Source organism: Orbicella franksi, chromosome 2 (assembly GCF_964199315.1).
Source record: "Orbicella franksi chromosome 2, jaOrbFran1.1, whole genome shotgun sequence".
Classification (NCBI taxonomy): Eukaryota; Metazoa; Cnidaria; class Anthozoa; order Scleractinia; family Merulinidae; genus Orbicella; species Orbicella franksi.
In genome coordinates, this window is record NC_138146.1 from 37,055,507 (window position 1) to 37,071,643 (window position 16,137).

At 38.2% G+C, this 16,137-nt stretch overlaps 1 protein-coding gene across 1 annotated transcript; it reads right to left on the bottom strand.

The window, feature by feature from the left end:
- Window positions 1-4,405: 4,405 nt before the first annotated feature.
- On the bottom strand, window positions 4,406-16,121 carry LOC145479678 (uncharacterized). Its single transcript, XM_081458103.1, has 9 exons — window positions 15,905-16,121; window positions 14,467-14,856; window positions 12,958-13,118; window positions 12,612-12,789; window positions 11,959-12,038; window positions 10,497-10,758; window positions 10,060-10,180; window positions 8,115-8,157; window positions 4,406-7,258 (listed from the first exon to the last, which is right to left on the bottom strand). Exons 1-9 carry the CDS (start codon window positions 16,119-16,121, stop codon window positions 7,142-7,144), a joined length of 1,569 nt encoding a protein of 522 aa, XP_081314229.1. The 3' UTR covers window positions 4,406-7,141.
- Window positions 16,122-16,137: the final 16 nt, after the last annotated feature.

Consider the following 16,137-nt stretch of genomic DNA (forward strand, 5'->3'; position numbering starts at 1 on the left):
TATTATCATTTTCAAAGACAAAACAAGTGTAGACGTCAAGACACACTTCAAAACGTAGGAATAACAGTGCGTGTCATTGTGTGTGTGATTTCAGCCGTGGATTCTAAAAACCACACTGAAAAGGATATGTTAATCAACGGAATGAAAGTCGAATGATCGTACACATGGATAAAGGCCGAGACACACTAGGCGACAAGCCGCTGGGACAGGTAACTGCGATAGGTCGCTCCGTGTGCACTGCTCAGTTCAAAACAAGTCGCTGCGAAAAGAGGCTTGTTCTTGACAAGTACCGCAGTGACTTCGGATTGGGAGGATTGTGAACTAGTTTTCTAATTCAACATGGCGGACCTACAGCGAAGGTCAAAGAAAAGGAAGCTTTTAGTTCTGTTAACGTGCTGTTAGATAACGAAAAATATAAACACGTTGAAAGAAGATACTGGACACGACAGTGAATGTCAAGAAGCAGCAAGAAGAGAAGAAAGAGGGGCTTATAACCCTCTTGAAAGAACCTGCTATCGAGGATTTATCCCACAGGAGTCTATTGTCTTTATAGAACTGAATTACCACTTAAGTTGCAATTATATTCCATGTTGAAAGCGAAGAATCCTCGGATCGCTCAGATTTTTGCCCATCCATATGTTTAGTCGCCTTTTGAACAGGTTACTGAGGGATTATAGGAAAAAAATGACGCTCTTTCATTGGTTGATTTATATTTTGTCGTAGCGACGCGTCGCAGAAGTGTACACACGCTGCGACAACGCTGCTTTCAGTCATGTTGTCGCTGCGATTAGTCGTACGAATTCAAACCAGTTTGAATTCGTGCGACTAATCGCAGCGACAAAATTCTGTCGCAGCGACTTGTCCTCGCGACGTGTCGCGGTAGTGGTTAGCGAAGGCAAAAATGTTTACTAGTAATCCCATAAAGCGTTTGCCTCCCTTGTCGTTAATGCCATTAACGACAAGGGGGCAAAAAAGAGAGAGCCTAGGAACTAGGTTGGTTGGTGTTCTCAAACAGAGAAATTTCTCTTTGTAAAAAAAAAATAGTTTTCTTGTTGAAAACTTTCCCCTGATTGCTTGGGGAATACCAATATGGCCGCCATTAAAACGCTTTATTACATTATATTTTTCATTTACTTATTTACTGTTTTCCTCTCTGTACTGTTTCAACCATTCTTACTGTTTTTCACCATCTTAAAAGCTTTTAAAATAGCTGCTCTATCTACAACTCTGCTGTCTTTCCCTCCCTACTGTGCCAACATATGTTACTGTTTTTACCATCCCAACAGGTATTTTAAAATAGCTACTCTATCTGCTGTCTCTGCTGTCTTCCTCTCTGTATTGCGTCGACCGTTCTTACTGTTTTAACCGTCATCTTTACAGTTGTTACCATAGCTACTCTATCTGCTATGTCGACTGTCTCCCTCCCGGTACTGTTTCAACCATCCAACCTGAACAACTTGAACAAATTCAAACAAGATTTCGTTGCATCATATGTAAGCTTGAGATTTACCTGGCAAATTCTAGGCATCATATTACACTTTTTTTTTATTTTTCCGGCGACCTCTTCTTGCCTTTCCATCCTTTATATCGGTGTTTAGAAGATGTCTTTTTATTATGCCATTTCCTCGCGGCAAGTTGGCGAGAAAAATAAGAAATTGGAGAACCCGACGGGATCCGAGACGAAGCGACGCGATTCTGATTGCGTCATTTTGACAACCTGACATTTCATAGCTTTCTGGGATTTGCATATTTTATTTGGGGGCTAAATGACAAGAACAATCGCGTGCTTGCAGGCGTTCCCTTCCTTCCCCTGATCGCGCTTCTAGTTTCCTCTCTGTCCCTCCTCTATGAATGCCTCCCACGCAGGCTACAAAACCTAATAATATTCTTGTTGTCTCTGACACCACAGGAAAGTCTGCTCATACCATCTTGATAGTCAAGGCGAGCGACAAGATCCGTGATATGTCACTGAGCCTTGACTTTCTGAGCAAAGATGGCAAAGTTCTTAGCACAACCTCCGTCAGTCCAGTTGGTTCAAGGGGTGCCCATTTCTCGGCTTCTTTCTCAATTCCCACGGTTCCCTTCAAGCTGAAACTCAGAGACAAGACCGAGAAGATTACGATTTTGAACGCAGCTCACGCAACATTGTTCACCCGAGTCACACCCTAGTTCGGATTCTGTACGCAGACATGAATTCACAGTACCGATTCATGGGAAGGAACTGGTGATATTCTTTGTCTACAACATGCCGCGACTGAGATATTCGACCTGAAAGTCAAAGATTCCTCAAAGTTCAACGCTTTAGTGTTGAGTTCCGCCGACCATGTTTACAAGAATCTTTCCGGTTTCTTCTTGGTCTATTTCTCTGCAAAATCCACCGCCACTTTCGGAGCTAACAACGTGATAGTGACCGCCACTGGGCGAACGTCCAAAGCCAGTGTCAATCGCGGTTTTAGCTTAATGGTAGTCAAAGCCACGCACGCCTCGGATCCCACAGTACCTCCTTTGGACTGAATCACGACCGATACGGAAATGATGGACAATAAACTGGATCTGAACAATTTTTTTTTATTTATTTGCTGTGCTAAATAAAGAGTAAAAGAGCGGATTATTACCAATATTTGCTTCTCCTGTACAAGTTAATCAAATCGTAAATCGGTCTTAAGGGTCTGATACATTACATTTTGTCAGTTGCCGCGTTGATTTGTTAAAGTGACCGAAAAAATTGCAAGAGATGATTATTTCATACTTTTGATTTGAGTTCGTCTTAAAGTGAACAAATCACGCGTGGAGTGGTGTTTGTTTAAAACGAGGGATACTATCGGTATCTTAGCTCTTAGAGGAAGTTTCGATTTTGTTTGGTGTTCGGGAATATGTCGTGATTCTACTGCTTTGCTTCATGCACGGCTCAAGTTGGTGAAATTGCAACGATTGTGGATTTGATACTTTCATATTTTTCATAATTCATTTGAAGTTATAGACGAACGGGAGAAGCTGTAGACTTTTTGTATTAATGAGGATGCTTTTCGCTTCTTAATAAAATAAAATGAAAAAAAAAACAAAAAAAAAACACGTGTTATTGCTTACTGATCATTCGGAATTCACCAATTTATGAACGCGATCGACGAAATTTTTATTGTCCCAGATATAAGGATAGGTTTTAAAACCTGATAAATCTGCACAGTTTTCACTGAGTACCTGAGGTCCCGTCCACAGTAAGCCAAGAAATTTGAGAACGCAGCTTTACTTCTGCGGTTAAGCTTACTGTCCACACCAATCCGTCACGACATGGGGCTTTTCGAAAAGGCTCTTCAAACTGGAGAAATTTAAAAACGCCGGGTTAATTAATTAACAAAAACCCGTCTAACATAACGGCTGATCAAGGAGGCGTTCTCGTTGCCTTACACATTGTTTTCTCCCACGCCCTGAAAGCAGAATATCTGAACTCGCTTGGCCACGCCTAAAGAAGTATGAGGATAAACTGACGTGACAAAAATAACCTAACCTAGCGCGGGAGTTTCACCGTGCCGCTTTCACGTCCTGCAAACGTCTGCAACAGGTAAACTGTAGGAGGACGAGAAAAGCACGGCTCGAGCCAGGTGTGTCAATCATAGGATCGGTTGACTTTCGAACAGCGAGCGGTTTGATACATCTGTTTTGCGTTATTGCTTCAGTGTTATGCGGCGAGTTTACCTGTACTCTAACGGAACATACTTTGCGAGCAAGCTCTGCTGGAGTATGGGGTAAACTCCAAAAGATACCTCAAGACCTTGCTCGCAGGCTGTACGAAACATAAAGTTTACCTTTCCCATAACCAAATGGACGATAACCTACCAAAGCTAAAAGGAAGTTTTTCCGCCTATGAAAGTACAATGCCCATATTTCAGTGCTAGTTTCAGCGGTTAATTATTCAGTTTTATAGAGGAGGGGGTCCTTGCCGGCCTTACAACTCTCAGTTAGGATGAAATAATTTACCCCTAAAAGTAATTAACCAACCACGCACGTCCGACACCGTATTAAGAGCTCAGTGCACTACAAGTGCGATAATGAAGTTAAGTGTTCTCGGCGTATCGTTTCACGTTGTGTTGAAATGGTCCACACTCCACAACCCAAATAAAGGCCCATGCTGACTTTGTCGTTTTTTTCCTACCGGGAGACTACTTAACGTTTCTACCGGGAACTTAACAAAACCGTGCCTTGCAAATCTGTTCTAACTGCACAATTTCAATGGAGGTAGCAAAGTATTTTTGAAAGTTCGATTTTATACAACAAAGAAGAAGTCACAAGAGGAAGAAAAGCCGCCAGGGTAAGCAAAACAAAACCGGCGTCTCTCTGCCCTTCCCCACCCCCCCAGCTCAAGGTCTGGATCCGCCAATGCAACCCACATACAATTTAAACCAGAACGTCCCCAAAATATGTACTGTATTTCTACTCGGCCTAATTTTATTTGTAAAAATAAAAATTCTGACTAGCTTTATTGTAAAGTTGTTTCAACTAATGACAGTGTATTGATTTCAGTCCCCATCTATTCCTATCCTGTAAGCAGAATTTAACTTACAGCTGAATAACTATTATTACTGGTTACCATCACGTCGTTTGAACTGATAACCTACAACGTAACACCATTTGTTAAATAAATTTATTTCCCTTTTAAATAACTCACTAAAATATAACCCTGTAAGTTTTTTATTCCCAATGTAAAAAAACCTGTAAAACCACAGGTATGCGAACTACCTTTGTAAGTAAAAATGAGTTCAGCGAGAAATTTAACGAACGCATTTAGTTGCTGTTGGAACTACGGAAGAGAAATAGAATGAAAACCGCTTCACCTCTCTACGTTGGTGCATTTCTTATGTCGCTGTAGAGTTTTGGACTACTTTAAAGTTATTCCAGTAAGTTTTAGATTACTTCACTGTTTCCTCTCGATACATGATACATAGAAAGAAAACAGTTAACGAGAAGTGAAACCAGAACTTGTTATAATCGCTCGACAACACATGCGGAATACAAAAGGAGGCGAAGAAAGGCGTTTCTTCTCTATCGTGTTTCCAGCAACTGAATACGCTCGTTACAATCCCATATAATACTCAGACGTTTCGGCTATAAACTCTACAGCCATCATCACTTTTACGAAAGCTTGATGTCATTACGCGTGATTTAAATATTTTGACCAGACGTGACGCGAGTTCTACACGCGTGACTACAAGGAATGGTTCCCACATCGAAGCTTTCATGAAAGCTGCTGAACACAGATGGGTTTCCCTGAAAATTATCACTAATTGTAAACCTAACAGCAATATATACTTTTTTTCATTTTCTAAAGAATACGTTAACTGAATCACACTGTTACTTATTTGACGCCTTAACCAGCAAGGCTCTAAACAATTCTCTACACGCTACAGCACAGTCTAACAGTGCAAGTAACAGTGCAATAAAATAACAATGTATATCTAAATGAACATGATACAAATATACTCATATAAATATCGTGACGACTATTGTCAAGAGCAGGAGGGCAAAAGGTAAAAACTCAAATTAGCTGGCGCGTCCTGTAGACTCTGCTTAGGAAGGCTATGGGAAGCACAGAGTGTACGACCAAGTAAAAATACATTGTCAATGTCTCTGACTATTTGTCTATGTCTACGTGTACTTATTAACAAGAGCACTATGTTCTACCAGTCTGCTCAGAAAAAAAGAAACATTATAAGAGGAACACGTGGCCTGGGAGATGAATTACCTTGTTCTTACTAATTTTCGCGTGTACTTAATTTCGTGAGAATTTGGGAGATGTCATTCACGAGTGTTATACTTGTCGCGATCGATGCCAGGGGAAAAAAAAAACTATTCACAAGCAGATTTAATTTCGCGGTTTTGCAATTGCCTTAATCGCCCAAATACCTGATTCACTACAAATGCAAAATTTGATGACTGTAATTAAGAGGTTTTGGCGGATTTACAAACAACAGATAACAGTGAATCGTACAAGGAGTGCTAACTTGTTGAAGGCAAGACCATAAAGACTGTATATTTTCAAGAACAGAACTAAATTGAACAATAAATACCAATGTGCCCGTGACTTGGAAATTTAACGCCATGTATTGTCTGTCTTACATGGTTTGATATTGAATTTCGGGAGTTTAATTTTGGCACTCACTTTCTTTTCGAGAGTTTTCGCGATTTTTCGCAAAATGCGAACATCGCGAAATTTAGTACTATGCGAAAACTGTAAGAATAAATTTTTCGAATGTATTTCTATAGTACGTAGGAATAAAGATCATTACCATACGTGGCATAAAACTTTTTACTGCTGTACATGGATTGTATGGCTATTGAAGCTGCGCATACATGTAATTAAATATCAATGGTAGTTGATCAAATGCATTTTAGGCTAACCAGCGAATTTACATGTACATGTATTTAACGCATACTACTGAAAACCTAATGCATTGTTTTACAGGCATTACCTAACGTTTGTGCGAAGAGAGGAGATAAGAATACATGGCCTTTTGGCAACAACTAATGAAACAATTTATAATGTAATTACAGATTGAATGAATGTATACAGTACACAAGTTTCTAAATAAATGCATATGCATTGTATAAATACCAATAAAATAACAAAGAAACATACAGGAAGTGCAATAAAATATTACATTTCTCAAACGGGATAAATAATATCTAACTGACAAAAGCTCTCAGGAACATTTAAATAACAGCATCTTGTAAAATATTAGCAGTGTTAAAAATATTCTTTAAACAGCTGCTTTTACCTTATTGAAGATGTGTAATCTCCTGATGCAAATTTGAGCTAAAATAGTAGAATAAGTCAAATTTGGCATTTTTTAGAAACAAAGAAGACTATAACTGCAACAGAGTGCACACATTGGTTTTTCTTAAGGGAGGGAAACAAGTGAAATTGAACTTGAACAACATTGGTGGAAGGAAACTACATCTACTACCAGCTACGCTATCACTACACTCCCCTAAATAGCTTTTATTAGTTATTGATAGTTGTAGTTGCAAGATTCACGAGTTAGAGTAAAATATCAATTCATTTGTTGTCAGCATTGCACTCATGGTTATACATGTACATGTTAAGTCCCTGTTATATATGTACCGGTAGAGAGTCATGCCAGCAGAATTAAACCCACCGCTCCGATTGGTTGTTGTTTAGAGGCAGCAGGGTTTCCAGTGAATTATAAGAGGCATCCTCTGAAGTCATGTCTGTAGACTCAGGCTCTTCATAAATTCCAGGTTGCTGTACATAGGGACAGACAAAGAGAATTAGTTTATTAATCCATTACCATGAAAGAGGAAGGATGTGAGTTGCTAACATCAAATTATCTCCTCACTTATTTAATTATCTTCAAAAGATTCTAACATCACTAGTCAAGAATTCTTCCAGAGGGGTGGGCAGGAAAAACTACCTTTTATGGGCTATCTAGGTATGCATGAGACCAAAGGGTAATTGGTACATGTATTTGAGCCATTTTGGTCTGAAATATGTTTTGGTTTCTTTTTTTTAGACGATACTCTTTTATCATTTCAAGAACTTAGCATTTTAAGATACATATTCATTTGACAAATTGAATTTAGTTTTCCATGCGTCTGCTCTGTTATTGATCATGAATTTTGTCATAGCATTGTCAAAGTAGCTGTGGATCGACCAAAGGCTACATGTACTTTGACAATGTAATGATGAAATTCATCATCAATAACAGGACAGACAAATGAAAAACTGACATCAATTTGTTTTTTACAATATTTAACAAATTGTCAAATTGCCCACTCTCGCTTGTCACATCAACATTGCATAAACTATAAATTCATGTGCCTGTCCACTTATTGACGATGAAAATTAGCCAATTAGCCTGTGAGATTATTTCTGCAGTTATTGCAAAAACTGTATTTGATAGATTTTAATTTAATGGTTTGTCTTGTATGGGGTTTTGACCTTTTTGATGGACCATGCTTATGGCTTACTTATTTATAACATATTATTTATAAAATAAATGAATGAATAAATAATAATAATAAAGTTTTTTGGGCACATTTAGAAAACTCAATCTGCTTACATTACTATATATTGAGAAAAAAAAATAAACAAAACATACCAAATCTCCTATCACATTGTGGAGTGCCTGACGGTTTTTTGACCTGTTGAAAAAAAAAATCAAAATTCAACATAAGGTCCCATGATAAGTGAATAATATTTAAAGCCCCCAGTGTAACTTAGGGTTTTCAATAACATTATCAAACATGCAAAAGTAGCTCATCAAGTTCATTATATATGCAGTATCTTGTGAGAGACAACTGTGAGATCCAAAATTAACACTAAAAAAATTAACAACATAATATGGCATTGGAGCCCCCTCCACTTTTACATGCATTCAACACCTGAGTCACCTCATACTTTTTCATTGAACAGAGAACAAACACATGTATAAAAGGGCATCAACTCTGTGTAAATGAGCTTTAAAGTCCAATGGTAACAACCCATAGTTCTTTTGGATTTAGCAGCCTTTCACTGCCTCTACTCTCAAGGGTCTTTATTGAGAGGGGGAGGGGGGAGGGGGTTATGTTGGGTGTGAAAACCTTCAACTGAACATACATGATTTAATGTGAAGTTTATATGAAATAATTCATATATGAACTGCAGTTGTAGATGAAAGTGAAGAGTAATCATCGCAGTTAATTTTCCAATTTAAGCAATTGGAAAGAAGAAGCCTGAAAAAATCAGGGCTTCAACGGGATTCGAACCCGTGACCTCCGTGATACCGGTGCGATGCTCTACCAACTGAGCTATGAAGCCACACTTTGGGAGCGAGGTCAATTTATTGAGTTCATATCTTCCTGTGAGGAGCGAAATGATGTGAAGTTTATATGAAATAATTCATATATGGACTGCGGTTGTAGATGACAGTAAAGAGTGATCATCGCAGTTAATTTTCCAATTTAAGCAATTGGAAAGAAGAAGCCTGAAAAAATCAGGGCTTCAACGGGATTCGAACCCGTGACCTCCGTGATACCGGTGCGATGCTCTACCAACTGAGCTATGAAGCCACACTTTGGGAGCGAGGTCAATTTATTGAGTTCATATCTTCCTGTGAGGAGCGAAATGATGTGAAGTTTATATGAAATAATTCATATATGGACTGCGGTTGTAGATGACAGTAAAGAGTGATCATCGCAGTTAATTTTCCAATTTAAGCAATTGAAAAGAAGAAGCCTGAAAAAATCAGGGCTTCAACGGGATTCGAACCCGTGACCTCCGTGATACCGGTGCGATGCTCTACCAACTGAGCTATGAAGTCACACATTGAAGATATGAACTCAATTAATTGACCTCACTCCCAAAGTGTGGCTTCATAGCTCAGTTGGTAGAGCATTGCACCGGTATCGTGGAGGTCACGGGTTCGAATCCCGTTGAAGCCCTGATTTTTTCAGGCGTCTTCTTTCCAATTGCTTAAATTGGAAAATTAACTGCGATGATCACTCTTCACTTTCATCTACAACCGCAGTCCATATATGAATTATTTCATATAAACTTCACATCATTTCACTCCTCACAGGAAGATATGAACTCAATAAATTGACCTCGCTCCCAAAGTGTGGCTTCATAGCTCAGTTGGTAGAGCATCACACCGGTATCACGGAGGTCACGGGTTCGAATCCCGTTGAAGCCCTGATTTTTTCAGGTTTCTTCTCTCCAATTGCTTAAATTGGAAAATTAACTGCGATGATCACTCTTCACTTTCATACATGATTTAGTCCATTTTAATGCACCTACATTGTAATTGTGTCAATTGTTTGTACATATATCCCTGCACTAAAGGAAGAGATCAAAGGATGGAATTTGAATTTTACATCAGGATACACTTTCCATCTAGTTTTCTCCACTGTTGTTTTACATATTATGTATTTTCCACTCACAATAAGATTTGCTAATCAAGTAAATTGTTAGGGATCAAGGGATTAGAACTTTGTTTTATCCAGGTCTTAACAGCATGTGGATTTGTACAAGATGTTCATGAAAATTAGTAATTTAAAACATGTCACCTCCTCTTCTTGTTGATGACTGCATAGAAAACAGCTACAATCAAAACAGAGACTGAGACACCAACAGCAATTGCTGGCCATTTAGCACTCTTTGAGTCCGTGGGAGTTCCTGATGATGTACCTGAAAAAGTGTTAAAAAAGAATTTTACCTGCTATAACATACAGCTGTAGCCAGGCCAGTTGAAACAGAACTGTACACCGACCACTACTCACAGGAGAAAACATTTTTCTGGCAATGCAAACTAAGCTAACTAACATTAACTAACGTGGATATGCAACATTGGATAATGACATGCGCTTATGTACATTGTACAGTGTATAAACTAGGAGTTTGATGGTGCAGCTTTAATTTGCTAGCTACTGTATTTTTATGTAGTTCCACCACCTTTGGTTTACTCCAAATTGAAACCACTGAGCATACCTGCCACTGACCATACCTGGAACTCTCAAAGATTCACAAACATCACAGCCTAATGTTTGTGCAATCTCTGGACCACATCCACCATTTGAACAAAACTGCACTTTAGCAATGTGCCTAGAGTGGATGGTGAGGTTTCTGATAGTGAGTGTCTCTAATGAGCCATTGTAATTAGGCTCCAGTGGAACAGCAAAGATAGTGGTAGGAACAGGAGATGAGTGATTGAATATCCTGATTACAGAGGTTTTTGGAATGCCATTCATTATTAAGTTCTTACTTGCCTGTAAGAATAAAAAGGGAAACAGAACATTACTTTCAAGGAGATGACTTTAGGTTAGCTTTTATTGATACCAGGTTAACTTTTTTATTGAATTTTCATTGAATTTTTTAATATTTACTTTAACACATTTTGTTATTTTTAAAAACCATTGTAAATTTATGACTTTTATGATTACAACCCCACCCTCGGGAAAATGGATAGTGGCTGCTAAAAAGGGGTTGGCCACTTAACAGAGGTAAAAACAATAGAAAAGCCCCCATCAGGACTTTGATTATAACTGGCCACCTAATAAGAGTGGCCATTTAATAGGTGGCCACTTAATAGGAGTTGGACTGTAGTTTTAAAACATTTAAAGCACACTCTGATCATATCATGGAAAGTTACACTATATAAATTTTTTAATATTACAATTGTGGGGAACCCCTATAAAGCAGCAAGTTATTAGGCAGCCAGTAATCAAAGTTCTGATGAGGGCTTTTTATTTAGTTTTTACATTTATTAAAAAGCCAGCCCCCCCCCCCCCCCCCCCCTCCTTTATTAAGAGGCCACCATCTATTTCCCCAAGGATGGCCGTTTAATAGGGGTTGAAATGCACCACTTGTATATTGGTGACATGCATGAAAACATTTTAAAACTTGAGCCTAAGGGCAAAATCAAATCTAAACTAGTAAAATCTAGTGAATATTAATTAAGCAACTAAAACTTGACTTAACAATTGAGTACCAGTACTGGTACCAGGGCAGCGGCACAAAATGGTGTACATGTAATGCATGTAGTTGTGTTCAGACACTGGGTAATCCAAGTACCCATAATTTACGCCAAGTTCAAACATTAGAGCCCAGCAAGAATCATACTTTTGCACACAATTGTGAACATAGCCTAATTATTTTCCCCCATTCAACATGTCCTTGCCATGATCCTAGCATTCATTCTAGACTAAGTCAATAGCAATGTACCAATGCTCAGTGTCACCATACAGTAATGTCTTGCACCAAGCTATAGCTAGGGAGCTGACAGTTTTCAATGAAAGATCAAAAACAGTCCTCTTAATGTCTTAGAATCTTTAAAGGTACAAGTACATGTAGCAAATTTATTCATCCCTTTGTAATGTAGTTCTTTGTCACTACATCGAACTTAAAGACAAATGATGTAGATCCTTACATAATTATTTACTATTTATATACATGTAGTACAATGACACCTTCCATTTCAGGATGACGGTGAAGTTTGAGTCATCACAAAATGCCTGACATGGCTCTAGCAAGGGATGCTCACTTGGCTCTGAGAAAACACACAAACATGGTGATTGTCAAACCCTATTCATGTATCAAAGTCAAAGTTTTTATTTATTTTTCCATATTAACCTTATTCATGCATCAAACCAGACCAGTGAGTTTTAATTTTCAATGGACTTGACTTTTTTATTCATGTATCACGTCTTTGATGCAGACAATATTCAAACATACAAAATTGCCTGCTCTGGCTTAATGTGCAGCTGCCATATTAATCCCAGACAAGTGTGTTCATGTTAATTTTCTCTTTATTTTTTTCCTCTTCATTCTAATTTCAGGTTGGGTTTTAAGTTTTAGCTTGGGAGGGGTTCAATACTAAAGGCCTTGTAGGGGAATTGTGTCCTTTTGTCTAATTTGGACTACCTACCACTTAACAAAGCTGTAAATAAATAATAAACAAATATTAAATAGATTGTATGTAGATTGTCAGTCCCAAAAACATGACAGGCTACAATCTTTTTCAATAAAAAGGAAAGACCCCAATCCTTCCCCTAGATCTGTTGAACTTACTTTCTAATCACAGATTATTGATTAATAGCTATTGGAATAGTAAGTACTGTACCTTCAGGCAATGTACGGGTAAAAACTGGCCCTCCTGGAATGTGATGGTCATCACCACAAGTGCATGCTGCTCTATTTACTGAAATACGTAACAACTGAAGCCCGCCACAGATAGTCACAGAATACTTCCCCCATGGATTTAAATTGATAAAGTTGAACATCCTATTTCCAGACTTAATCTGAAAGACAAAATAATTTATTAAATAAAAATTCAAAACTCTCATAATTTATACATGTATACAGATTGTACACGTTCACAAATATGCCAGTCTTAGCTTTCAAGTATTATTTATAACCAATAAATACTTCTAAATTGCAGCCTGGAACATGCTCATTAGTCTAATTACCTCAAAGATATTATTTGAACATTTCCCAAACTGATCCCGCAAAATTAGTTTATATTTCATCTCGGATCCCTTTGGTTTTATTCCGTCTGGGTGTTCCCACTGAACAGTAAGTTGTTTCTTTGCTGTTGCTACAAGCTGTATATTCTTTGGTGGCGGAAATACTGTGGAAAAGACCAAATAATTAATGCCTACTGTACTACATTATAAAATCTAATAAGGCACTCTGAGCCCGGAAAGAAATACCATTAAGTCCCTGTGGTGAATTTGTTTTGTTAATGTAATACAAATATGACTGGAAGTAACCATTTATTAATTGAGTATTAAATGTCCAGTCTTTGCATTTGGATTGCAGGTACATGAAAATATGAACATGTACCTCGATCTTTGCATGTTCATTAATTTTAATTACTGGTACATCAATTAAACAAATTAAATTACAGGTAACTTCAGTACTTGTTAGTTTTGAAATGCCGATCACTTGTCAATTTCCATTGAAACTTCCTACTGATTTATTATCAGTTATTATTCAAGCCAAGTACGTGATTTCTAAATCAAAGCTTCCATAAAATCGTGATTTTCACACGTATGTAAGAGTTCTGGAATTTTTGCGGGCTAGGAAGTTGTCTTTATTGTGGGCGCAACGTTTTTCGCAATGCCCTAGTTTTTTCACATAGCACTGGCTATAAAAGACGACGTGCAACTCCTTTTAGTCAGAGATTGTTAGTGAAGTTACACCGCTACCGTGCTACGATCAGAGGATCCAAGTTACTGCTATTTCAAGTGTATTTCGCTGTCTCTCTGCCACCTTTTCGTGCGAGTCATCAACCAAAGTATGTAAGTTCTTATTGTTGTCAGTAGTCATTTGCTAAGTCGTGAATTGTTAGTCTTTTCTTTGTCACGAAAAGATTTCATTTTGTTTAATATCTAAGTTTTGTTGAAATCGCTTTCACCAGGTCTATTATTGCTGAGGCTTATTGTCAAATACTTTATCAGTCTAATTGTCATATGATTACCAAATTGCGACTCTTTCTCTTCTTTCACACTATATTTAGCTATTTTGCAAGACAGCCATTGATGTCTTCATTTGTTACAATAAGAGTTGTTATCATCTCAGTTTTATTAGTTTCAAGTATCAATTGTCACGTCTATTTGTTTCACACTATGATCTTGTTAGTTTATTATGATTGTTCTATTCTGTTAGATTTATTTTTATGCCTGATCTAAGTAGGATGTATTCTTAACTATGGTCTTTCAATCAGTTTGAACCTACTTGTACGACTACTACTCCTATTTGTATCTGCTACCACTACTTGTAATCTACTGGTTTTCGCTATTTCTTCAGTCGCTACCTATTGTGAACTAGACCTATGGACTTGATCTGTCATTAAATCAGTTTGAATCTACCAAGTGGAGTCTGAATCACTTATCAACTCGCACCATGCTACCCTGTAGTTGTTTAAGATTTGAGTAAGAAGTAACCTCTAGAATCTTTACAACTACAGTACTCACAGATTTCATATTTGACACTGCGCTCCATACAGATATGCGCAAAGCCAAAAGATGTGTTTACCCTTAGGCACAAACACAAATCATGGTCCTTTGAAATCCTCATATGAGCACACTCCTTAGTGCTGTTACAAATAGTACAGCTTAAAACCTTGGATGAACTTGATAACTGATTTTCCATTATATGGCAACCATCAACTGGGCTTAGATCTACTACAGCCATGGAACAATTTGCATTGAAACACATGAATGGACATGTCAAGTTGTAAAACAAGTCATACTGGATGGTTCCTTTTATAGGTATGCTTTCCATGGATGCAGTCGCAGATGTGATATTAGGCCAACCAAAAACAGCCAGTTTAGGTTTCTTGGGAGTGGGAATTTTGCCATCTCCTGAAAATGAAATAAATCATGACATCAAATACACCAGCCAGGAATAACCTACAAGATATACACTTTTAAGGTGTTTCCAGCAATTTCTAAGACGTGGATTTTGATGGGTTATTATAACCACTCCATATTGGTTGATACCACAATCATGGTATCACAAAACTGCCCAATCATTGGTGAACATTTTGGTGTCAATTTCATGGCACAATGGGTTACCATAGCAACAGTACTGACATGCTTAAAGCACCATGCTATTCATGTTAGCTTTAAGTTCTTATAACTTAAAAACGAGCTTGGTGACCCTCATTTATCAATTATTGAATTGTGAAAAGTATTGATAAGACGCAAAGTTCAAAAAATTCTGTAGAGAGGATTTAGAGCCAACTTCAATTGTTGGAAATGATCATAAATGTAATTTGCAGTCTTTGAAACCTCATTACCTAGCATGGAATGATCTGCAAAACAACTGAATAATAAATATACATTTAAATACAGCAAGAAATAACAGCAAGTTGTGCTAAAAATATACTTGCGGTGAAACTGGGGGGAGGTTCGTCGAAACTCATAAGCGCATCTATCCCAACTCGCCTCCCCCCCTTCCCCCATCCCTCCCCCCACCCCCCGCCGCTCCCGCTACGCCAGTCCTTGCTTCGATTGTCTGGCATGGAATGATCTGCAAAGCAGCCAAACGGGCCTCGGGAGTCAATGCACTCTTGTTTTGCTCCTTCAAGAGCTTAGATACCCTTTAGAACCGCAAACAAACAAGCTCCAGCTTATTCGCTGTTAGATGTACTCAATAATGAAACGTACGAAACCGAAAATGTAAGCTTAAGTTGAGCAGGGGGCTTATTTCCGCCATCTTTTGCAATATTGTAAGGTGATGACGAGGAACGCACGCAATACTCGTCAATCTGCTGACCTTTTGGCAGAAATTCAATATATGAAATCGGATCATCTTCGGCATTAACAGGCGAGTCGACCTCGACGCATAGCTAAGGCGCCAAGGAAGTCATCAGTTGTTCTTTTCAAATTAGAAAGTTCCAGCGCTTACCTGAGACATGATATATTGTACATGTAGCTGGCAGCAAAACTAGCACATGAATTAGTCCATGGAATTCAAGCATGCTTTTGGGGCACAGACCAAAACTCGCCAAAGAATTTGCTAAAAAACATATGGCTCTTCCACAGCTCGCTTTCTTCGAAGACCGGATGTTAAAGTTTTCCGAGAATTTTCTTGCATCTGATTGGTTGTTGAACTGAACAAACATGGCGGGTGTGTGAGCT